The following is a 26,131-nucleotide window of genomic DNA, read 5'->3' on the forward strand; positions in this document are numbered from 1 at the left end:
TTACTGAAATCTTAAAATATTTTTAAAGAGCGTGTAGTAGGGTGAGTTCAAAATACACAGTGCAAATCGATGTTTAACACCTTAAATTGTGAAACTTACTGCCTTGGTTTGTCATGGAAACACGTAGTATTCATGGGTTCAGAGAAATGGCACATTCTGGTTTTAAATGCCAAAACCAGTTTGGAGACAAAAAAAGTATATGAACTGCCACTTGCTGAAATCAGAAGTGTACCTAGAAAAGCAATTTCTATTTGCAAACTCTAGTGTTATATTTTATGGAGCATCTCTTACTACGCGTTGCCAGAAACTGGATACCTAGTTAGGGACATCTCTGGCCTGACAGGCTAAAGGAGCAGGGACAAAAGCAGCAGTGGGCCAAGGATGTGGTCAGCTGTCTGTTGTTTTGTGCATTTGTGATTTAAGCATAGTTTGATGTTTCGGGAAAGCTTTATATAAATGTTGTTGAAATCTGCTGAATTTATTGAAATTTCACTTTCCTTTAATAATATCTTATATTTTTACCCTAATACCGTGCAACAGGTTAATTAATTGTGTGCTCATCGGTGTTCTGAATAAAGTCAAAGCCCTCTTGTTTCCGCATTGGTAGGTCTTTCTGAGCCCTACCTGTCACTTCCAGTATGGAAACCATGTGACAGTACTATATCCAACACACCACTAGAGGGCTTTGCTCTCAGGGTATGGATTATATTACCAAGTTATAAAAAACAGTATTTCGTGGTTGTGTCTCACAATATGACAGACATTGTCTCAACTTCTTTTTACTCCAGTGGAATTAAATGCTGTCATTGATGTGATCGGATTTATTTTCACTGTTTGCTTGCCTCAAGTTGGTAAGGAGACAGGCATGTTTTGATGAAAGGGAGTACATCCATATTTAATTATCAGTGGGGAAATATTTTAAACTGGAGTAACATTTATCAAAAAATAACTTCCATCATTAATGGTCAGCATAGGCAAATAAATACCTTCCTCATTTAAAATTCTACGTTTGCTGGTGAGTTTCGTATGTTCAGTTGCTTCCATATTTTATTTTTTAAAAGTATAAATTATAGAGGTAGAGTTATCACATTTATTTTCTGCTTCTTGTCATGTTTCATATTTTATGTAGTTTGTTTTGGAAGAGTAATTCGGCTGAAAAACTAAACAAACTCATTCTTTAATTTAGTGTCCCAGCTTGCAACATTGTTATTCTCTGTTTTATATTTGTAGTCTAACATTTCATAAATAATTTAGGAAGATAATTAATGTTTCTGTGTTTAGCAAAACAGCTTTTTCATATTTGGTAAACTAATATAGTTAGATAGTTTTGCCAGGGTTTTTCCCTTGTTTCCCCTTCTGAGAGCATGTGTATGTGTTGCATATTAATAATGAAGTATCAGACTTCACCACTTACTGCTTTAAAAAGTGTGTTTACATTAAGCTCTGAACCCCATTTCTGTATCTTTTGTCATGTAGGAACTGAGGTGAACATGAAAATTAAATATGTGCACTTTTTCTGAAGTGGAAAATGGAAGAAACTACTACTGTGGGCTTAGGTTCTTAAGCATGAGAAGAAGACATTATGGCAACCTTGACAGTATCCAGATGTGTATGGGAAAGGGACAATAAGTACATGTGTACGTCATGAGAGTGAAGATAAAAGTTTTGAACAGGGCGAGCATGGGAAATGAGATGTTTGAAATGAACAAAGAGCTGTAGCTGAGGAGTCTTTTAGGTATATGTGAGTTTCAAGTGTTACGAGTCACTGCAGCATTTTACAGTGACCTCAGTGCTGGGTTTTCTTCTTCCTCCAAGCAGGCAGGAGAGAATGCAATGGACTCACACAGTTTGGTTGCCTCATGCATGATCCAGCATTCCTTTTCTCACATGAGTCATCCCATTGATTGCAATGCGACTGCTCATGTATGTAGACTGCTTATAGACAGGTTAGTGTGACCAAGGGTCTATGGGTTTGAGTGTGGTGTGGGCTTTGCAAAGGACGATAATTTGCCTTTGTGGTAGCTGTATGATTTGCATTTTCTTTGAACATGGGCCATCCCCATTCTCCTTTCACACAATATGACTTCTCATGAGAGGCAAAAAGTTGTTAAATCCGTATTGTTAAATATCAGGAAGAACACAGCTGTTGTATATACTGTATTCATATGCATTTTGAAAAATCCTAGGTTTATGCTGGTATAAATTTACAACAGTTCTAAGTGCTGTCTTGGTTATATTCCAGTGTTGCCAGGAATAGCATTTGACCGTGTCTTAGGGGTAGCAGTGGTAGTTTAGCTTACTGAGTTTCTGGTACCTTTCACTGGCACTCACCTAACATAAAGTTCAAGTTGAGGGTGAGAGCATCAGGAGAAATATGTGGTTGAAGCAGCTAATGTCTTAATGTAATAAAGTAATTGTCAGGTAGGGAGGGAGTTCAGAATATTTATCAGTGATTCATGCTGGGAAATCACACTGAAAATAATGGTAATTATAAATCCTGCCTTGTGGTTATAGATGTCTTGTTCTCCCTGTCTCCCCCCCACCTTTTTTTTCCCCCTCTGCAGTTGCCCTTCTCCTTTTAGCCTTTTCCTCACATTTAAAAAATGTGATTGCAACCTGAATTGGCTTGTGTTTTCTTTATGGGAGTCAGGATCAGATGTCTGAAAAAAAAGAGAAATAAATTGTAAGAAGGGATTGTATTGGTTATTAAGTGCACCATAGGTTTAAAAAGAATCCTTACTGCTTGAATGGAGTCAAGATAGGTTTAATCATTTTATGGTAATTGCTTCTTTTATAGATGCCCCTGTACAGACACCACTAAAAAGTGAGAACAGTGTGTTTCATTTAAATTTATGATGTTTGTTTGGCATTAATTCGGAAAATAAAGGTTGTGGAAGCATAAACAGTGAGAGAAAGTAGAAAAGAGGGTAATAGGGGGAAAAAAAGCATTCAGTCTCAGGATTTTAGGCTGCATTGTGTAGAAGGCTCCCTTTTGACCTTCTTATTGTAGTGGGGAATTTTAAGGAATGGCATTTTTACTGGTGCTAATCAAAAACTATAAATAAGAGACTTCAACTAGCCGTAACAGAGAGGGGATGCTTAACAGCTGTAGACCATAGTACTCAAGTTGAACAAAAATATATTCAGTGCTTGTGACCATCTTAATACATATATTTTTATGAATTAAAAAGCTATTGTTTTCTTTCCTAGTCCACCTTGATCAGCAGAACAAACTCCACAAGAGATGGTAAGCGGTCTTTATGGGTTTCTGTGTGATAACTTAGTCACATTTTATATCCAAAATGCATATAAACACTTTTATTGAACTGTCAGTGCAGATGTAAAAATTAGATGCGAAAGTAGCTAAATTGCTTTAAAAACAGAATTTGGATTACAACAGCGAGTGATTTGTCTACTCCTGGGAAGACTCTAGAGACATAACAGGAAAATAACAGAGGACTCTGATCATTTGCCTTAGATTTATAGCTTTTGTTTCCTTGAGGAAATCTCTTAATTTATTCCACAGCTGAAAAAGCACAGACGTAGAACTAAGCTAGACTTTGAAGTGTTCCTTTCTCTGTTCCACCCCAATGTAAAACATTTCTGTAATTTCTTTTTTAACAGATGTATTTTTAAAATTTTAATGTAAAAAGAGTTTTCAAGGGTCACTTTCAACAAAAAAGCCACAAAATGTAGTTGGACAGGCACCAGCATCACAGTTCTGTCTAAATGAACTGGCTTTTTGTCTTCTTTTCCCCTAAATTAACAACTGGAGCTAGTTAGCTAGACAGATCAGCCAGCTGGATTCCAGAGTTTTCAGTAAAGTCATCAAGGCCCCTTTTAGAAACATTTCAGAAGAACTGGAGATAATTTTTGAGCTTTAAAAGAATATGTTGTCTTCTTTGGAAATGCAGAGAGTGTATGAGATACCTGCTTTTGTCAAGCTTCATGATGTTTCAAAACTGAATTTTTAAGTAGTGGAAGAAATAAGACAAAATGTTCTAAAAGTAACCAGTGAATGTCTCAGATTTGACAACAGGACAGTCTTCTCTGACTGCTGAAGGATGAGGAGTCAGTGTGACATTCTTAAGCAAAGCAAGAACAGTAAATAAAACATTGTTCATCCTAGCTTTTAGGTGGTTGGATGATTACGAGTGAAGAAACTCCATATGGAAGGCAGATGCTTTTCTTGCACCCACTCGTTTTAGGAATAAATCTTCTGAAATGCATGGTCTTGTAGCAGCGCAGTGTTAGACCAAGACAAGAATCAGAATGAAGTTTCACCTCCGCAAATTGTTCCTTTTCAGGAAAGATAATTTAAATCATGTAGCTGAGCCCCACACAGACCTTCACAAATCAGGTGCAATTTTTGATCAGAAATTCTTAAGGAATGCAAGTTCATTATAGTGGGTTTTCTTTATGAACTCTATTAGCCAGAGGTACATGGTTTCTGAGAGCACTTATGACCTTACAAAGAGGTAGCATTTCTAGATCTCTTATGAGATAATGGGCTCAATTTTGCAGAAAGAAGGGAAACATGAGAGTTACAGTTATTATTCCAAGCTCTCTAGCATTTGCATTATTGCCTGATAACCAGAAAGTGAAAACAAATGTAAATAAATGAAATTAACCTCACTTGATATTGTTAGTATTAAATGGAAACTATTTCTAAGGTTTGTTTTTTCTGTTTTGTTTTGGGATTTTTTTTTTCCAGAGGATCATTGTTTTAAGGCTACAGAATGGTGCCAGTGCAGATCAAGAAAAGACGCTTAAAGAAAGATTTTTGTCTTGTATGCCCTTTTTAAAAAAAATCATAAAAGACTGTAAATGTCACATTCATCTCTGAAAACCTCAGCTAATCTTGCCATAGTTTTGAGTGTTTGTCAAAACACGGCTTAAGTAAAATTCTTCCAATTTAAAGTACAGGCATTCTGTTTTGGCCCAGTTGAAAGATTTTCTATGGAAGTTAAGATGTGGGGAAAAGAAAAAAAAAAATGCTGTTTATTTTATTTGTTCTAGGCTCTGGTTTACTTTATGGCCTTATAAGATCCTCTATTTTCCCCTCTTTTTGAGAGTAGGATGAGGAGGGGGATGAAATGGCCTGTAGGAAGTGGGTTTAAGGCTAGAGGGATTGTGGGGCTTTGTAGTTGCTGGTGAAATCTGAACAGTGTGAAGCTGTATTTTTTCAGGAAAACTAAGATTAGCTGGAAGACAGCAGAAGGTGTGTTGCAGTATGTTTCGTTTTAGAGAACTATTTTTCCTTGTAGTTTATCAGTGGTACTTTATTACCTTTTCATATGTTGGTAGCTGATGAGTACAAAAGGGAGATTTACTGGCAGCTTGCACTTGGCTAAATACGGCCTTGTTTTTGATCGAGGCCATGATTGATATATGAACTCGGCTGAATTGCCATTTGACCTTTTCTGAGAAACTTATTTTGGCAGGCAGATGGAGGAAATATGTTACTGGATAAAATGAATGCCTTTGTTTAATATGGAGGAATTTTAAGCTCTTGTGTTTTCTGTCTGCGGATTTGGAAATCAGGTGTAGGTTGTAATACATACACCTTGGAATGGTTCCGTTCTTACAAGTCACATGAGCAGCTAAGAAAATGTGGAACATATCTACACGGCATATCCCCTAAAAGGAACTGATTCCCACTGTAGTAGCCCAAACACTTTGAAAATTCCTTCTGGACATTACAACTTCTCTATTGCTAATTCTTCATTGGTAGTTGTGTTCATACAAAAGCAATCTCTTGTCAGAGTAATGAAGTGTAATGCACTTGCGCTGTGTTAATACTTGTCCTCTTTCATCTGTATGGTTTATCATAGGAAAAGGATGACTAATAATTAAAAGGCTGGCTTTGGGTTTGCATTTACAGTGTTTGTCCGCTCAATTACTGTTTGTTTTCTCATTTTTTTTTCTTGATGTTCTTTCACCCTCCTTTTTTTGACCACAGGAAGACACTGAGCCATGGTATTATCACCAAGTGTATGCAAGATACTGGAAGCACTATGACTTAGCCATGCGCTGGATGCGTAGACACCAGAAAGCCTACAGGAAAGCCGTGGAGTCCTTTTATCACTTACCATGGCATCCTTCTGCAGCCTCTCCAAGTACCCGTTACTCAGATTGGGACGGGAATGATCTCCCACGTACCCGCAACTATTCTTCCAGCTATAGCCCACATGGGAGAGCTCAGTACCGTGGCGGAGCTCAGCAGTACACAGATGCATACCAAGGGGGGGAGGATGCTGACAGGGACTCTGAAATGGAGGAGGGCTCTGAGTCTGAAGGGGAGATAGAATATGACTTGAGTAACATGGAGATTACAGAGGAGCTTCGTCAGTTTTTCGCACAGACGGAGCGGCACCGGGAGGAGCTGCGTAAGTCCATGCTTGTTCTATGTTTTCTAGTATTTGGTGGCCATAACATTGAGGGATGGATGGCTTCAACATTTACAGGTTTTGTAACAATTCACAGAAATAGACACTGCAAGTGAGCAAGCCAGACAGAATGAAGCATGCAAAACTGGTGGGTGCACTTAAGTACTGTTCATTAGAAATGAGAGAAAATTATGACTGCAAAGAGGAGAATAATGCACTTGTCCAGAAGACAATACTCACCTTCAGTGCTGAAGGAAAAAACTCCAGAATTTTTATGGTTAAATCTAGTTAACATGCTGTATGTCTGAGAGGGGAGCCCAGAGGAAGTACTTTACTACATCACTAAACCCTAGAGTAAGCCTCAATGTATTTTATAACATGGAGCAGCCATTTTGCTTGTTATTCTTTGGCTAACCCAACAGTAAAATTCCATGACCTTTTTCTTCTCTCCCTGCATCCCTAGGGTACTCTTTATTCTGTACTATACCACAAGTTTCTCTTTGTTTTGCATCTTGATCTGGACCCAAGACCTTAAGCAGAGAATGTAAGCCAAAGACTTAAGATTTTTCTCAGGTCTTGATCCTCAGAGGTATCGGTCATCTTTGTTTCTGTGAAATCCTTAAAAGAAATAAAAGATTATGTTGTACTTTTGACACTTACTATGTATACAAATGTTGCAGGAAAATTTTTTATGTTTTAAGAAAGCAGCATGATGAAAATAACTTTTCTCACATGACTCCAATAGGAAATACCCAGAATGAATGTTTAATAGAGCTTTCTCTGAAAGAGGGAGGTGGTGTAAAAATGTGCAATAAGGGCAGTGATTGGGAGGGAGAGATAAAGGAATGTGTTAAGTTCTTTGATCAGAGCTTGTCTGGTGAGCTGAAACACCTCATGTTAACTTCACACTTCCCATCAGTATGATGTACAGTTGATCTAGTTAGCAGAGGAAGGTGAGTTAAGGAGCAAGATGGTAGTGCCTGACATGCATCCCTTTCTCATCATGCTTTTGCAGAATCATCTCAGTGTTCTCTGTTGAAACGTTCCTTTGATGAGGTACAGGATGCTTAAAGATGCTCGTCTACTTCTGCAAATGCAGTACATTTTCTTTGGATTTATTTTTTCTTTACGGTTAGTGGTGTTTAAAGGTGTGCAAGTGATTAAAGTGATATCCTGGAAATTGGGAGATCTGAGCTCAGAGACGTTCTCTGTCACAAATATCCTATATAACCTTGGTACAGCTAATAAATTTCTTCCTGACCCCTCACTAGCTGCTCTTGCTAATAATATGATTTGATGCTTTATGATGAGCGAGTGAATTGGGAAAAGGTTTATGAGTCAGAATACAGATTTTACTTTTGTTCCTTCCACCACAGAACTACTTGGAGCCTTTTGGAATAATTAGGTCTCTGCTGTGTGCCATGTACAAGCCTAGTGCTGGTGAGTGTAACTCCATTCACTTCAGCAGCACTATTCCTGACCTTCGTGCAAATTTAAGCAGAATCTAGTCTTTAGCTACTGCATGCTTCAGTTTCTTCTAGTAGTTTCCCTGATAAAGTGGGAATAGTAATAGTAATTGTCTGTAATTCCTCAAAGCATGAAAAGGTAAACAAGTACATGATTTAATTGAAATTTAAGTGACACAGAGCTCTTGGGTGACTGGTGCTCTCTAAATGCTAATTTTGTGACTAACTAAAAGTACAGTATGATCTTCAGAAATAATTTTTTCTTGCATGGTGGGGGAAGAGGAAAAAAAAATAATTCTGTTGAAGTTTCTCAAAAGAAGAAGAAACATAAGAAGCAGGAGGAGGGGAAAATCATGGTTTCCCTGGTGGTGTGGAAATGAGCTGTGATGGAGACGGTGTTGAAGGCAGTACCCATCTACTTTAGGAGGCAGTGTTATTAATTTTCCTGGATGCTGTTTCCAAACAAAATGAGATTTAGGAGTTCATTAAGCTGCGATCCATAATGATGCTATCATGTTATGTCTTTCATACTGTGCTGAAAAATGGTTGTCGTTCTGTATCAATGCTCAAGAAGATGGAGATAATGCATCCACAAAAGAAAACCCACAGTTACTTAAGTATTGCCTCTCTGATGCCTTCTCATTTTAATCCCAAGCTGTATGTCCTGGACTGCTTCCCCACCTTGGGAGCGGATTTGTAGAGAAGCATGGGCCCTATAAAGTTTAATAATGCCTGAAAGTTAGGCAGAGAGGTTTGTAATACTGAGGTAAGAGTTTAAAATTTTCTCTAAACTGAATGAGAATGTTTGGCCATGTCAAAGGGGAATACTGATAGTGCCCTTGATCAGTTAAGTATAAGCTAGCTGTTAAGAGCGTTAAGGGGAAGGCTGTGTCTTATATTTTCTTTCTCTGGCATAAATAAGGGGCTCCAGGTGGAGTTCACTGCCTTTGACCCCTGCACCTTGATGTGCACTTGGGAGCAGACACCTGGCTTGCTCTTCTTTTAAAATTAATGCTGTGCAAGAGTTTGATATATGTTTATTGACAGCTTACTGAAGGGTGAGACGCATGGGAGAAGAAGACCAAGAGGACAAATAGAAAGGGGGTTTCAGTAGGTAAGGAGAGGGATACTAGTGCAGAGGGTGGAGGTCTTATTTACCTTTGTGAAGGATGACTTCCATTAGTCTGTTGTTTTTCAAGCCCTGCAAAATCAGGAAATACTACATGGCCTTAATGCAGCTATTTTGGACATGCATAATGAGAGTCTTGATTTGCCAAGATGTAGCTGGTTCCCACACATGATCCATGTCTCATCAACATGTAGAGGGATAATCAAATGGACTAAAACGAATCCTCACTGATGTCATACTCTTCACTTCTAATGCCTAGTCTAGAGTCTGCTGGAGGTAATCATGATCACAGACATCAGCGGATAAGATCTTGCAAACTAAAACTCTGGAAGACTTAAACAGGCCAGAGAAATAGGTGGGAAAGGCATTTGTGTCTGGATGGTGACTTACAAGCATTAATGCTAATTGCAAAGAGCAAAATTTCGAAGATAAGAAAACCATCATGTCAGACTAGCCAGAGAAGAAAACTTCAGATTTATTTAATTTTTTGGTAACTGCCACAAACTTGAAGAACAAGCAGATTCATAACTTCACTTTTTTTGTTTTGTTTTCACAGTGGGCATTTGCAGTGACTGGCTGACTTGCACAGTAAAGCCTTTGAAGCTGGCAAACTGTGAGCCTTGCTGTATGATTTAACACTTCAGCAGTGATACAGTTGTTCACAAACAACCTCTTTCTTTTTTTGTCTTTGAATTCATGTCAAATTCTTACTAGTTTTTATATTCATGTCATGTGTTGCAGTCAAGTTATGCATTCCTTGAATGCCCCGAAGTAATTGTGAGCAGAGTTTTGCTGAGGCTTTATGAACTCAGACACATTAATGCACTACAAATTTCTCTTGTATTCTAGATATACAGTGCATTTGGTTAAAATCCCTTACAGACAGTTTTAATTTCTTCTGTCTTCAGTTGGTTCTTCACGTGGAATCATAATTATCTAGTGATTCTATTTTTAGGGGGTTTTCTTGTCAGGCTAGTCTGTTGTTCCAGTTCTTCATGTAACTGGTAACCATAATATACTGTGCTTCCTGGGGGTGTTTTTAGTTGCCTTTAAAAGTTTTCCCTCTGGATGCTGAAAAACAGAAAGTTTTTTTTCTGGGTTACCATACCTGTCAGACCTAGGTAGTGTACAGAGTTCTCCAAACACCCTAGATGTAAAGGAAAGAATGCAGTAAGTTGCTTTTTTATGTGTGCAAGAATTAAAAGGACAAAAACAAAGAAAAGATTCACAAGCCTAACAATTCAGTAAATGGGCTAACTGCACATATTTATTACACTTTACATTTAACCTTTGAAACGTAGTTTGTCCTGATGCAGTTTTTCTTTGTTCCCTTTTTACACCCAAGAGAAAATGGCTACTGTAATTGAATACGGGGTTTGGAGTATGTTAGGAACCATTCTGTAGCAGTCAATAGGCAATGAGACAGTGTCCTTTATTTAAAAACAAGGAAAAGCAAAGGAAAGTACCGTGATGTCGGTTCATTACAGAAGGATAATGGTCTGTCAATTGTTAATGCTGTGACTAGTTTTTTCCATTAAAGCCTCTGTTTCTATTGCCCACACATACCCTCCAGCTTTTCCCAAAATAATGTTTTCTCAACTTAAAATTTTCATGCTAGATGGAAAACCTTAAAAAAAAAAATGAAAGAAAATGGTGAATGGAGATGTTTGTTTCAAATCAGTCATTTTGTAGGTTTTTTCCCTCGGGTTTCTTTTTCTCTGAAGGATGATGGTTGCCACTGCCTCTTCCCTGAAGAGGGAGTAATGGAATTTTCCATGTTTTGAATAGTACCAGGTCCATGAAGCGTTTGGTTTTAAGGGCTATGTGTTTCACTGGAAAACAGACTTTGATACAGGTTTTTTGCCACCATGTTTTCCTTCTTTTCCTTTGCTTTTGGTAAACACTTCTCCCTGTTCTTTGTCTTGTCTTCTGCGTCAGATTGTAGTTAAAATTCTTACTCTTGGTCACCAGCATCTTTTTCATTTCTTCCCTACCCTAACCTGTCAAAGCAGTGTGGATGGTGACCTTACAAATGTCTGTTAAAGTTCCTTGGCTTTGTCAGTCTGGTGTAACTTGAACTTTTACCACTATCTTTAGAAGTTGAATTCCTGAAGCTTCTGAGAAATGCCTGTGAAATAACAGTGCTCTCTGCAATATGTGTGTGTGCTTGAGAGATGCTTTTGAAGCACATTCTTTTGTGAAATTTGAAAGGCTCTCCTTTTGTACCACATCTCTGCTCTCAATGATTGAACCTTTTGTTGCATGGCAGCAGAATCTTCTCAAGGGCAGACACTCTGTCCGATGCAGGGGCTGTGTTATTTGGTACTGGAAGCTTTGGTACTGGAAGCCAACAGCTGAGAAGATGCTTCCTTGATAGAGGAAAAAGGAAAAGAGAACAATTTTCACTGCTTTAATATTGAAAACTAGTCTGTACTTGCAAAAATAGAGGGTCTGAATTGCATTTGAAGAGTAACAGTTGGGCACAGTTTTATATCTGTTTCATAAGAGACAAGGTTATCTTTGTACTAAGAGTATCAATTTGGGAATACAGCCTTTCCTAGAATATGTGATAGTCAAGAAAATGTCCTTGGATTTCATACTAGAGACAGAATTTCAGCTTAGAAGACTGTAGAGCTTTGCTGTGTGGACCTATGTCTTTCCTATTAGTCCAACACATTTTGCCACAAATGGACATTATGCTGTACAGGTGTGCCTGCTGCTACAGGAATTAATGGGAGAGAGACACTGGAAAGCTTGAGATGTTGCTGAGGAAACAGTGCACTTCCTGTATCACTGAACCAGAGGCAGTCAGAAATGGATATCCTCTGCTCTATGCTCCGGACAGTTGTTAAGGTTAACTGGAAATTATATGTGAAGTCTTTCTTATTTGTTAAGTGCCTCAGGCTGAGACATTGCCAGAGTTGGCACCCCCCAAAAGTATGCAAGTGCAAGGCCAGGCTAGTTGATTTGCTGATAAGGGTTGCTCCAGGTTTCAGCTCCTAAGTGGCATCTGAAGATGCTGTGGACCATGCTCCTGTGCATGCAGCCTGGGCAGTCTGGTGGAGCTGGGGCCTGAAACACTGCTGCCCTGTCTGCCAGTGGCTGTAACTGGGCTCAGTTCTTCCTAAGCATGCTGTGGAGTACTGGTATTTGAATTACAGCAGGTTTATAGCTAGGAGCATGGGAAAAGAAACTCATGTGTGGTTCAGTGTAACTGTAGTGTAGACATTGCTTTAAGAGGAATGCTAAGATGCCAAACACCTCTACTTCCTCTTACATTTGATGGAAATGAGGAATGTTGTCTTACTATGAAAATATGTATCAAACTTTGGAAACGTGTTTGAAATTGTCACCCTTTATTTATTTGTCTGTCTAATGTGTTCCTGTTATTATAGTAGAGATAGTACATACCTCAGGTGGCTTGTTGTGAGGTTCATATTTATAAGGGATTTTGAGTACCTCGTCAGGAAGTAAGTAAAGGCCTCAAGTGGTAAAAGAATGAACAATATGATCTGAGAAGAGTTGTTCATTACAGACTTTTTGCTTAACAGTTAAGTGAGATGTCTTCCCTGTGACCAAAAGGCATCCTGTGGACATCATCTTTGCTAAACAAATACAGGATTTGAGCTCCCCTTTCTCCCAGAGAGCTATTATCCCTAAGTTGTTTGTGAGTCAGTGAGAGAAGTCTGGTAATCTTGCATTGTTGCTGTTCTTAGAAAATCAGTGCTGTGGTAAAATTCCTACAGACTGGACTTGTCTTGAGGGTATGAGAATAAGATGTGCATGACAGAGATAGATCATCGCTGCTCTCAGCTGCCCCATCCCTCACCATCCATGTGCGAGATCCACTTTTGATAGCTGTTTCTTGGTAGTTGCTGTTTCCAGAAGGATCCCCTGGCAACAGGTCAGTAGCTTGCTGTGATGGATTGGCTATTGGAACTTTCTCTTTACAAAGAAAATATATGCATTAATTCAGTTTTTGGTTAGCTGAGCAGAGTATCAGTGCCTGTTTTGTGTCCGTGTGGTTTCCAATGCTTGAGGGCATTGCTGTGATGTACCTGGGCTCTGCAAAGGTTTGTCAGAGAACCACCAGGCAGACCCCAGGGCTGAGAGGTCATGTCTGGAACAAAGAATCCCTTTCCAGTCTCATTGTTAGAGCAAAAATAGCTCTCAGAAGGCTATTACGGAAGATTGCTTCACAAGGGAACAGTTTGGTGTGGGAAGACACAGGCAGGACTTAAACTTAGAATTGGTGGTGGTAATTTTTTGAAGGTGGGGCTGCCTGCTTGCTTATGCCATTAGCATCTGCAGCTGCTCTGAGTGGCTCCTCTAGTCTTCTCTTTATTCTTTGTCCCTTCAGGGAAGCCTGTGAAATCAGCTGCAGCTGCTGTGGAAAAGAGCAGGTGGGACCATGCTGGCAGACACAGCTCTAGGGAAAAGTGGCATAAAAGCTGATCTGTGCTAATCACTGGACTCAGGCAGTCTGGTTTCACAGTTTATGCACTTTTCCATTTCCCTAAAAATTCCTCGATTGCTGGTTCCATCCAGGTGCCTCGTGCAGCATTTCTGATCTCTAAATGATTTTACTTAGGTGAGAGCTCTGACTCAGTTCTATGCTGATGAGTCTGAATTCATCTGCCTTTAGCGTGATAGTCTCAACCATGAAAGTGGACAGTGACAGCATGGGCTATGAGTTAAGCATTTTCTAGCACAACGTTTTTTTGTGTCTGCCTGGGGGAACTGTTGCTGTAGCACGAACGTTTAAAGTTTCAGGATGTACAGCACTGGAGTGGTTATGAAAAGCCTTGTCAAAAACCAAGGTGGAAATGGATGTAATGATGTGTGTTTTCTGTGTTCTTTATCTACAAAATCTGCTCAGAATTTACAACAGAGCATGGCAGCAAAGTATCTCAAGCGTTACATGCACATTTGCGGTCTCTGTTATGAAGCAAACTCCTTGTACAGATTTGCTTGGAGACACATAATTTACCCCTGCTAATTTTAATGGAATGTTGTTAATGTCAAGACTTCAGAGGCACCATTTGCTTTGCAATATCTTTCACTGTGCCTCAGTTTTATCAGAAGCATCCAGATGGACTTTATGTCCATCGTCATTAAGGAAATGTGGGTGCTGTGGAGACAGAAACAGAGAGTTCGGAGACTTCCATCTGCCTGGGTCTCTTCAAAACTCATTTCCTCATATGCTCAAAATCAAGTAGGAGAGACAGAGGCTGTTAAGCTACCCGTCTCAGACTTGGCTAGCCTTTACAGGCTTCCATCATGACCTTGGACATGCCATTTCAGACTAGATCCACAAAAGCTTGCAACATAGGTGGAATTTATGAACAGACAGCCAAAATAATAATCTGTCCCTTCCAGTCATGCCTTCCAGGAAGAAGGGAGCTAGTCATTTACACCCAAAGGATAATGCATCTTGAACCCCAAGGTGCAAGGGAACACTGTCAATCTTTTCCAATGGCTGGGTCAAGCACCCAAGCCACCTTGTGATGTGATCTGCTGTGAAGCCGATCCCAATGAATCTAAAGCACCTCCTGCTCTGATAGTTTGTCTCCATTTTCTTTTTATTTGAACCTGTAATACAAGGGTGATAGCACTTCCCTGTCTCTAAGGAAATGGAGAAGGTTGATAGGACAACACACTGAGCAGCAATTGTGCTGCAGACGTATGAAGTACTCAGTGTAGATTGATCCAGCTGTTCATCAGCCTCCAAAGTACTCAAACATGTTTATCCAGATATCAGAGCTTCCCCCTGATATTTTCAAGGACATATGTCTAAGTTGTCAGAATGCTGCTCTGCAGTACACTGAAATAATGGAGACAATGTAAAATGAAGAATAAATCTTAAATGGATATTTGTACTAAAATCAGATTTGTACTGAAATAAGTGAGTGTTATACTACTGATTGTTATTGTTCACATTTAGCTGGATAAGAATCTCCTGAGTATAATTTTATATAATTTGTAGTTGCTGAAGTGGTGTTTTTTCCTCTAAAAGTCAGTTCTGTATTCACAGAAATTGGAGAAGCTTTGCCAAGGAATGTAGGTCTCCAAAGAGCATGCTGGGCCTCTTTAATATGGTTGTTCAAATACTAACAACCCAATGCTGTTGGTCTCTCACTCGGCACAAGCCTTGCAAAGCACCTTCATTTCTAGGAGATCTGCAATTTCTGGTGTGGTTCCTCGGCCAGAAGGGTTGGAAGACTTGCTTTAAAATTCATCTGTTGTCATTGCTTTAGGATGTTTGGTTACTGGTATGGTGGGAAGGAGGCTCAAAAATTGTAGAAGAGTCCAGACTATGGAGACTGCATCATGTGTGACATGTTGGTGGAGGAGGTGTTGAGGTGGTAGATAACAGAGCATCTGTCTGGCTTTGGAGGAGTGCAGGAAGGAGTATCTGCCTTTTTCTGATCTCTCCCTTTCTCAGTAGGTAGAGCTGGTGATGTGTAGTTATTTGCATTCCCTGCTTTTTTTGTTCTTCCCTTGGCATTAGTTACTGATCTCTGTGGTGAACAGGCCCTCAGGCTAGGTGAGCTTTTAGTCTGATGACTCCCCTCCTGTAAAGACTTCTCTTCACCAAGTCACTTAAACACTTCCTTCAGGTGTGAATTGCCCTGTTGAAGTGACTGAGGGGAGATACGGAGCTCCCACTTGATAAGAAGTATGACTTAACTTTAGGAAGGGCAGGATGCCAGTTGCCCTTTTGAAAGGAGACCGTGCTCAGACTTCTGCTCCAGCAACCAACTCTGGAATTATTTGTAGTGTCAAACATTTCCCTTTTGCGGATGGTACTATAGATGCACATCTGCAGGTTTTCTGCCATGTTTTCCCCATGTTTTTGTTCTGTTTGTAAGATTGGATATAGCACTTATCCTCATGTATTTAAGTATATTTCATTTAATGTACTAGAATGCTGAAATGAGCAATGAGAAACTCAGAGGTAAACTAAGTTTCCAAAGCTACCCCTTAGCCCTTTCTTCACAAGGTGTGATATATTTTGCCGATTTTTTTAGTCTGACCCTCTTTCCAGGTGGCTCTTTCAAAGTGATTGGTCAGGCAACACACTGTAGTTTACTAACAGCATGTAAAAAAAATGCATATTTATGTGCTGAAATTACTTTTATCTGGATCAGAGGCTGTTATTTAATTCCCTGTGTCTCCAGTAATACTAATTTACAGACCTGAGACAGCTGAAAGGTCAGTTCATAGCCTGTGTATGCTTCCTTTCAGAAAATCAATGACATGGTTACAGGATGCTCTCAAAAATTTTTTTCAAATGTTTTTCGTAAAGTTGCAGATTTTCCTGCATATATTACTGAGTTGCTTTCTCATGTCATGCCATGAAACAAAGTTGAATTCAGCAATGTAGTATGTGGCTAGAGTCAAGAAAGAAATCTCAATGTAAAGTTCAAATGTGCGAGTTTAATTTAGGAGACTGATACAAGCTACTTCCTTTTTTTTTTTGCCTGAAATCACCAAACTTTCAGTATTATTTAGCTGTCTGGCACTCACTACATCACGGAACGCTTTCTTTCAAGTGCATGTGCTTAATTTCTATTTAGGGCACATGTGAAAAATGATTGTGAAACTCATGTTTCTTCAATATGCTGGTTGTTTTTCAGGAAGCACTTTTAAATTTGAACATTTCCTTGTTCAGTCTCCTCTGAGTGTGCCATAGATGTATCTGTATATATGGCTACAGTTATATATAGATTTAAGTAATCCTTCTGTTTACTCTAGCACTGGTGCCTTTGTCTGGCGTAAGCATTGTTGCCATCAGTGACAGATTGGAGTTGTTCTGGGGGATGGGAGTGCAGAGTCAGCTGGTCTGTATTTAATCTTATTGCTGTAGCCTTGATCCTTACTAGAGGCAGCTGCCAGTGCCTGATCCTGCACTAATTTCTAAGCAGTGGTTGGTCAGCAACTTGGTGGCTGTTTAATTCTGTCAGATGGCACAAGCGTATAGTCTGGGTGTCTCTGGTGTGATACAGACCCCTAGTTCTGCTGTGCTCGCCTATGTATTTTCTATCCTATATGCAGATATACCTGATTACAAATTACATTTATAGCATTCAGATTTCAAGAGCAAGCTTTCAGTTGAGGTTTCACTGGGTTAGCTGGTTGCTTCATGTTTATGGGGTTTGATTGTTTCAGTTCATTTTCTGGTTGGGACAAGAATACCCCTTCTTAAGTGTTTCATTGTGGAAGGTGATTTGTTGTTTAGCTGGGCAGTAACCAGTGTAGCCTACTGCTAGTGTAAACATGGACATGAAGGCTTGTGTTGTTTCCATCTAGGATCTTTGGCAGTTTGTTTTGGAGACCCCAAGACAACACTTCCTGGTTTTTATTTCTAAACCAGAAATTGGCTTCTTTATTCTCCCGTTAACTGTGTAACTTTCTGCCAGTTACTTAACCCACAGATTTCAGAGTAATGTGAGATAATGAATTCTTTAAAACTCTCTGTCAGGTAGGAAATTATTAGATTAGTTTTACAGATTCATTACAGTGCGGCATGTGGTTAATTAACTTGGAGTGATACATACTACCCAGTAGCAAACCTGGAAGTGGCACACCTTGGTTCTAACCTTGCTTCCTGGCTTTCTATTCATTTTGATTTCAAAGATAGTTTCTCTCCACTTGCTGTCTTGTAAGTAATTTTTTTCCTGTTTCTACAGAGCTGTCCTCTTTGAAATGTGCAGAAAATTTGTATTATAGTGAAAGAGAAGGTATCGAACTGAATAGTTCAGATCCGCAAAATCTGTTTGCTGTCTGCTCAAGACAGCCTGTTGCAACAGCATCTCTCTCGCCTTTGACTATTTCCTTCTTTTACCAATAGGTTTTCAGTCAGGCTGTGCTTCAGTGAACATGTCTCAGTGCCAAAGCCAGGTTAAGCAATTTTTCTTCCTAGCCATTGACTCCTGCTCCAGTGCTGCCCCTTTAGTTCAGCATGTGTGGTACCAAGACACTGAACTATACCAGGATTAAATATAGCTTGTTGTTGTTTTGTTTTGGTTTTTTTTTTTTTTCTGTAGGATTCATTGTGTGGCCCCTTAGACAATTGTAGTGGCATCCTTGAGGGGCCTGGGAGCTGCAGCATGCATCGAGGGGAGCAGACACTGCATAAACTGGTTTTGTAGCTGAGGAAAGAAAAAAGTCCGTAGAACCATGGTTTTAGACTGCCACAAGCCTGCCAAGGAATCACATCTGCTCTTACTTCAAGGCCTGTAACAGAACATTTTCTTTTTTCTTTAGAATACTGCATTACTTGTAGATATATGTGGTGAAATACTCAGTTTCTTTTAACTCATTCCATCCTCAACTAGCGGATGGAAAACTTGTCAGCGGAGATACTTGTGTTTTTAATACCTTCAGCATTTGTGGTGGTTCTGTTTCATGGTAGTTGTGACTCTGGTGACCGAGAGCTTATTATTGCAGGCAGTTACTCCCCCCAAAAGTGGCTCTTATTCCAAGTCAGTGTTTTCCAGGCAGGTACGGCATTTGATTTTTCTGCAAAAGTTAGACTGCTGGTATAGTGAGATACGGCCAAGCTGTCTCTACTTCTTTGAAGATCAGACTTCTGCTGTTAAAAATAGGAAGGGACAAGTTAGATTGTGTCATCTGTAATCCTTTTGTTACATTTTTTGCAAGCACAAGGTTTTAAATTTAAGAAGTTTAAAGGTAAGTTATTCTCCCCAAGCCACCTTACAGCTAGAATGAGGCTGTTCATTCCATTATAAAATCATCACTCTCTTCTTTCAGTACATTTCCACAATTTCCATAAGTTGATTAGTGTTCCAAAGTAATCCTCCAGCAAGCGAGACTGCTCTTTTCAGCAACTCAAAAATATTTTCTCTTTAAAGATGTGGGGGTAAGTCACAATTGTTTGTATCTCACAGGCTTCCACTGATGGAAACCCCTGTCCTGCAAAGCTTTGCACTTGATAAAGAGTAATGCTTGAGATGTCAGCCCTCTGGAAATCCAGAGCTCAGTAGAGCTCTGTAGAAATTAAACTCCTTGAATATCCTGTTTACAAATCCTCAGATTTAAATCCTTATTTTGTTGGAATTCCTTTAGGCAAAGATTTTGGTTTTCCCCATGATGTGCCTGTTTCATGCAAGTACAGGCATAATAAAATGATCTGATGCTATCACTTCAGACAAACTCCTATGTAAGTTTATGGAAAAGGTACTTAGCTTTTTTAAGGAGATGAAGAAGCTGGCATTTTGCATTGAGAAGCCTGTGTGGGCAGAATATTTAACACAGCAGATAGGCTTGTGGGAAGTGGCATTCAAAGGGAGAACTCGGAGTTTTTAATCAGTAGAAATGGGTAGTGTTTTTAACTCTGATAGTGTGGGCTGCTCAAGATCAGCTCAGGCAGCATTTAAGAAAAGATGAGAAAGCTCAGAAAGCGCCCATGCAGCAGTAACAGAAAATCATTCATCATTTGAAATAAGCAGGCAAATATGTGAACAGGGGTATAGGTCAGTCTGAAATCATGGAAAGAAAAAACTGATCAAGGCTGGGGAAAGTGCAATGTTTCATTGAAGAATAATGCGCTAACTAAGCAAGAAACTGAAAGCCAGTAAAGGCCATTTGACACTTATGGGGAGCAAGGCCTTAGTCTCTTGTCGTAACTACCATTGTGTGGGGCAGGGACGTGGCAGACTGCACAGCGTGTGCACCTAGAGAACTGTCAAGAAGGGTGCCTGTAAAAAGAAACCTTGTCAGACTGCATATGATCACTGACTACAGTGAGATAAGGGTTGGATGTATAAATACTAAGAGCTAAAAATGGTACAAGACACCACACAATGTTGGGTATTAATCTGTCATTAAAAATCCAACACATATAATTACCCTCCTTAATTTTATCTCTTTTTAATGTTGAAAAGTCTCTCCATGGAGACTTCATTCCAAATAAGGGAATTTATTTGGGTTTTGGTTTTGAGGTTGGTTTTTTCCTTGGTGTTTTTTTTTCTTTTAATAAGGAAGGGATGAATACCAGAGATTTTTTTTTTTTAATTACTACTTAAGCTTCTCAAAGGATATTACAAAGAAGGAAGAGCAAAGTGGATTAAATTTACGGAAAGTATACGACCTTGTCCTTTATAAAATAAGAGAAACAAGACATCTGAGTTGCTAATGGCCTGTGGGGAAAATGGCTTACATCTTGATGGGTTTAGGTCATAGTTTTGCTGAAAGTATGTAAGAGGGCATTTGTGTGCATATGAAGCCCCAAATGCAGTGAATAGCTAAGATACTAGTTATTGTTTATCCTGCTTTTGGCAGTCCCTGAGGATGGAAGTAGTTGTCTATATTTGTTCACTTTTCTTTTCAGCTAGTGTACCCCAGATTAAAAGTCATCCATGAAAGGTGGGAAGAGGGTGGAGGGGAAACAGCAGCATAAAACTTTCTTTCAGAAGGCCTGGAATCACTGATGATATCCCAGAATGCAGTCTGAGTTAGGAAGAGATCTCAGTATTCCTTAAAGATTAAGAAAAAAGGCTACTGTGTTTGAAAAAAGATGTCTCAACAGGTTTTGGCCAGGTAATGATGACTTCCCAGCAGAACTGGACTTGTTAGGAACAAGTTAGTTCTGAAGAGAGCTTCAAGAGAGGAAGAGCATCTTTGGGAAGAAATAGAGCTGACCAATTAGGAAAATGTCAGCCATGCTTTTCCTTTGTGCAGGAACTAACGACCACTGCAGCTGCCTGCCTGCCTTGTGTCATTTGCAAAATACTGTTCCACAACTGGGGGAAGCTTGCCAGTAGTTGAAACAGAATGTTGTAGAAGAAAGCACATTTATTTTAGCCTGTGTGAAGTGGAAGGAAGAACTACGTAGAATTGTGTAAAAATTACTTGTTTCTCACTTATGACTTGGCAGCACAATGACTTATGAATTTGTAGTGTGAAACTCTGATTTGAGAATGAGCTGGGGACTTATTTCTTTGCTGGAGGCTGAGAACGAGTGTTTTGAAAAACTTTACTACCTAATTCATGGATGAATATTTGGTGCTTGCTTCAGAGAGATTATGGTTGCCTCTATAGGTTTAGGGCTATAGACAGTTTATAATTCTTTTTTTGTTTTTTCCATCATCTGATGCTTGTTGTCATGTTTTTGATTAAGAGGTGGTTGCATGTTTAGCTCAAGTTGCAATGCTTTTTATTGTTTTTAAATGAATTTTGAATTAGTGAAAAGAACCCAAACTAGAAATAAGAGCAGTTCTACTTCCAAGGCCCTGCCCCACCAAAGAAAGCTTAGCATGCATCTCAACAGGACAAAACTTGGTCTGCTGTCATCTACTTTTTATCTCTATGTTTGGCTGGAAATACTGCTTTTGGAGAAGCCGTAGTTTATATACCCATTTGTTTCCATGGCTTCTCTTTCCTTGATTGTCCATGTCAAGCAAATAGTGCTGTCATTCATGGTGGAGTTTGTCATGGTAGTATCTCTCCACAAATAAGTGATTTGAAATGGCAACATATTCCACACAGCTACAGCAGTATTACCAGCAACAGCTGACATCTTCTATGTTCAAATTCAGCCTTTGGTACAAAAAACTGTGGGTCCCTGTAGCAGATTTCTGTCCCCAACCTCTGCCTGGACTCTGTAGAGTTGATCTACGTATCTGAGACTGTAATAGAAGTAGGTCTGGGAATTTTTTAACTAGTAGCTATGGAATAGTAAAAGTCATGTTGGAAAGTTAAGGGCAGTACATCTGATTAGTGTAAAGTAAAACATATGCTCCAGACATTCATTAGGTAATTTTGAGAATGGAATTTAAATTGATATTATTATTTTAATTGTTAACAGTAGGATTTGTGGCTTTATTAACTACTCTGTGCTACAAAATGGAGAGTGATGCGCACTAAACTGTAATCCACTCATCCATCATAAAGCTTCTGCTAGAGACCCATTTAATTTCCAAACTGAAGAATTCATTATCTATCTCCAGAGAAATTAATTTTTCTTAAGTGTTACTGTGTGCAATGAGTTATCAGAGCATTCTGTGGCAAGCAAGTGAGGAAGCAGCTGTCTCTAGCATGCAGCTATGGGGCTAATGAATAAAAAAATTTCCATGGACAGTACAGTACAAGGAATTATCTCTGTGTCCCAAGAGAGTCAACAAATATGGGTTCAATTCATTGCCTTGCCAGAGTTTTGCTGTGTAACCTGCAGTGGGAGACCTTGGTTTTCCAGCATAGATTTTTGTTTTCTGTCTAATACTATTCAGTGTAACTTGCATCAAGTTCATTCTTAAAAGCATGTTACCTAGTTGTGGTCAGTTTGATGTCCCAGGAAATTTGTTTCAGTGGGATGTAAGTGACCTGTGTAGTCACAGCCTGGGTGCTGTAACCTGTCCTCATAGTGCTGGGCATTCTGTAGGCAATTTTAGTTCTTTTAATTCAGACCTTCTGGTTAAAATGGCCTGACACCAAATAAATCTGCTTCTTCCGAAAACACATATGGATGCTAATGTATGTTTCCTCATGAGTTCTGGCAGTGCAGCCCACTTCAGGGGTGTGCCCATAAAGCAAAATCACAGAAAGTGAAATGTCTCTCTGGAATAGATTGCTAATAACCCCCGAAGCACTGCTGTCCTTCAACTATCAACATATAAACTGGATGCTGTTTGAAATGACAGAACAAAAACTTTGTGTCCCTGTCAAACAGATGCTAGAATTGAAGTTTCTGGCTATCCTGTTTACAATATCTGTTTTCTGTGAATGAGGTACAGGGGATAATTAATTTAGTAAAGCTGACAGACAGACAGTTGGCTGCTCTGTACAGTACTTTCCAGTGTAAAAATAAACTGCAGATGTTGGGCACAGATATGTCAGGATACTTAATGTTGGGTTAGGGTTTGCAGATGTCATGTGTTTTGTGGAAGCTAAATCTCTGCCTTAGGGGAAGGAGGGAAGAGGTATATGGCACCGAACATTGAGAAGCATGTCCTGTATGTGACTATTGCATCCTGACTTGTGGACACTCTGTCCCTTTTGATGTTAAAAAAAAAAAAAAAAAGTGCCCTTATTAGTAGTGAACTGTTTCTGTGATGTGGTTTTGAGAACCATCATTCGTTATTGGTAGGTGAAGGGGTTCAACAACTGCCAGATGATTTTCATTTTGTAGAAGTGTCCCTGTAAGAGGAGAGTCTTGTATAGCGCTTCACTGTTTTAACTGCAGAGTATTAATATCCATCAGAGCAGCACCCAGGAAGTGGGGGTAATTTTGGTCATGCTAAATCAAGTTCGTGACTCCCAATTGAACTTAGCAAAGAGAATTTTGATGACAAATTGGTCCAAATGTTTCGCTTCTCTGAACTGTTTTAAATCCTCTTTAAATGATGCAGTGTAGGGATTTATGTTGGGTGCTGTTTTGTTTTGTCTTTAAAGCAATAGCAGTAAGGCTGTCAGTTTTGAACTTTGCAAGCCGTGAGAAATGGATGAGGTTGGCTAGTTTATCTAAACTTAGTGCTTACAGCTGTATTGCATTGGATGCACTTGATGGCAGACACTTACATGACAGACCGATTTGTTCATTTTCATAGAGTAGTAACTGATTACATTTTCTCTTGGCTATGGTTCAGCTAAAGTTGCATTGTCCTGTGAATTGTTTCACTATCTCAGCTGCTAAGTCATTACTTTGGACACAACTTTCTTCTTTGTTTTTTTTTGTGGGGGGGCTTGGGCGGGGGGTAATATTTTTCCTTTTCAGGGCATGTGTATGTTGGGGAGAAATAAAGCAATGCTGATTTTCACTGGTTATTACTAATACAGGGTTTTTCTACAGTTTTAGGATTCAATTCCAGGATCATCTTCCCTTCTCCCCACTTCTTCCAGCCTGGCTTTATCATGCTGTTTAGTAGGAATTTTTATTATGCATAATGAGCACAGCAAGATAAGTAATATGTGATTTGTAAGTTGCAGGCGTTGGCTGTACCCTAGAATGTGTGGATCTCAGCCCTCTAGACCTAGCACAAATTTGAATATGTAATATTTAAAAAGTTAAAATAAAATGTGGTTGGTTGATAGCTCAGTACTTTACATCTCTTATGGTTTATTTGTCTAGGGAGACAGCAGGAGCTGGAAGCTGAGCACCAGTATGTGGAGGCTGATCAAGACCTTCACAAGAGGACGGGGCGTTCTGTGCAGCCGCCTGCAGAAAGACCTGGGGAGAGGCGAATGGCAGAAATGAAGAAACTGTATGGTGCTGAAGCTGCCAAAATCCAGGCAATGGAGGCTGCCATGCAGCTGATCTTTGATAGAAACTGTGACAAAAAGCAGCCCAAATACTGGCCCATTATTCCCCTTAAGCTCTAAGTACCTGGACTGTGCTCTGACCTGGCACAGAACTGTAGGGATGGATGCCTCAGTCAGGTTGTGCTGCTGAAAGAACAAACTGCAAATTTTGGTTTTGGTTGGGCTTTGGGGCAGAGGCCAGCAAGGGCAGCATGTTTCTTTGCCCTGCGTTTCTTTTACACTGACTGTCAGTGATGGTCACAGTCTACCTACATACAGTTGTGAAGTAGTAACAGGAGGGACAATAATATTAAACCTGTCTATAGTTTCACTCATTTGATACCCACCTGCCTTGACCATGCTTGCAAGAAACATAACAATGTCTACACTCAGTGAACTGGGAAAACTTAAAGTGATGAGAAAAAGAAAAAGGCTATACGAATTGTCTGCTCTTCCCATTTAGGAAATTGAGTGAGCTCATTTTTTAGTCTTATTTAACATAATAGCATTTGGATCATGTTTAACACAGCACAGCTTCTAGTGTTATGTCTGCTAATCTTGGATTTTTTTGAGAACCAGGAGCCCACTGGCCAAGATACAAAATATCAAATTACTGTAGCCCAGCCATTTGAATTATTATTCAAAGGTTTATAATAAAGCAGGAAGTTTTTCTTGCAGACTGATACTTGTCTGGCAGGAGTTTGACTCTAAAGCAACATTATACAGAAAAATCTTTTAATGAAGGAGGTGAGGGAAGTGGGGGAGAAGCCTGATGTGGCCCTGTCTGTTAGAGATCTGTTTAGCAGGTGAAAAACTTGGGAGGACAAAGCATTCTTGGGTCCAGTGCCTACAGTGGTTGACTTATTAGTTTGATAGACTAAGGATACATCTGTACGCTGTATATGGAGGTGTGGAAGCCATGTAGCCCAGAGGGCTATGTTTATTTTAGATGCAGCTTTCCAGCGCCCACCTGCATATTACATGCACAGAGCTTAAACATAAGCAAGTTAGATGTGCTTCTGTGTGTACTCATCTGTCTGCACAGGCTGCTTGGCTCCACTTCTGTCACACTTTACTTTGGGTCAGTTGTGCTTGCCCCACTAATAGCTGACTGGGCGGAGTGAGGCACACAAGTGTTCTGTGTAAGAGAGGCAGAGTTTGCCCCTCAATACTGGAGACTCCTTAGAAAATGGTACCCTGAACACTTCCAGGGGCTTTCTGTGAAAGCACTATGGCTACGTATCATTGTGCGCTTAAGGGCTGTAGTTTGTATTAAGCAGCATTTCTGTGCCACGGCAAAGGAACCTTAAGCTGTTTTAATTGTGACAAACATTCATGTGCCTTTCTGGCAACAGAGGGAAGGTCACAACTAAAATTCTGACTTGAGTTCATGCCCACTGTGTCTGGTGTATCTTTGTAGCAAGTATAGTTTGTAATACCAGCAGTTGCTGCTCCCTCTTCAGCAGCCAGCAGCACCAAAGTGGGTCTGTGGTGCAGTTTGGAATATCTTTGGTTTTACTAGTAGTTACTATGTTTTTTCAAAGCAGCATTTTAATTTCAGTTCCACCTAATTCACTTTAGAGCTGATGAGATGGAGATTAAAAGCTCCTGGTCTCTAAGACTTATTACTGGTGTGATTAATCTGAAAAACTAGCGTCAGACAGGAGAGGGAAGAGGGTTATGAACAGTCCTGTGTTTGTCTTCACTCTTGTTTTTGGTGGGTTGTGTCAGAAATTCAGTGTTTTGTTTGAGTTTCCTTTTGTTGACCAAATAAATTCTCTTCTTAACACCTTGCCATTTATTTTCATTTTTTTATAAACAAACTTCCATACTTCAGCACTCCAGTTCTCAGATGCTAAAGCTTTCTTTTAGCTGCTGTATTGTTT

At 39.6% G+C, this 26,131-nt stretch overlaps 1 protein-coding gene across 1 annotated transcript; it reads left to right on the forward strand.

Moving 5' to 3' along the window:
* Window positions 1–3,232: 3,232 nt before the first annotated feature.
* Window positions 3,233–24,356, forward strand: GEMIN8 (gem (nuclear organelle) associated protein 8). Its single transcript, XM_010072836.1, has 3 exons — window positions 3,233–3,247; window positions 5,963–6,389; window positions 24,076–24,356. Exons 1-3 carry the CDS (start codon window positions 3,245–3,247, stop codon window positions 24,324–24,326), a joined length of 681 nt encoding a protein of 226 aa, XP_010071138.1. The 5' UTR covers window positions 3,233–3,244; the 3' UTR covers window positions 24,327–24,356.
* The last annotated feature ends 1,775 nt before the right edge of the window (window positions 24,357–26,131 follow it).

Source organism: Pterocles gutturalis, unplaced genomic scaffold, assembly GCF_000699245.1.
Source record: "Pterocles gutturalis isolate BGI_N339 unplaced genomic scaffold, ASM69924v1 scaffold22191, whole genome shotgun sequence".
In the NCBI taxonomy this organism is placed as follows: Eukaryota; Metazoa; Chordata; class Aves; order Pterocliformes; family Pteroclidae; genus Pterocles; species Pterocles gutturalis.

Bases quoted from the DNA above. Each gene is read 5' to 3' on its own strand.
- GEMIN8 (XM_010072836.1), top strand. The intron at 6,390-24,075 runs GTAAGTCCATGC...TTATTTGTCTAG, and splicing joins GCGGCACCGGGAGGAGCTGC to GGAGACAGCAGGAGCTGGAA.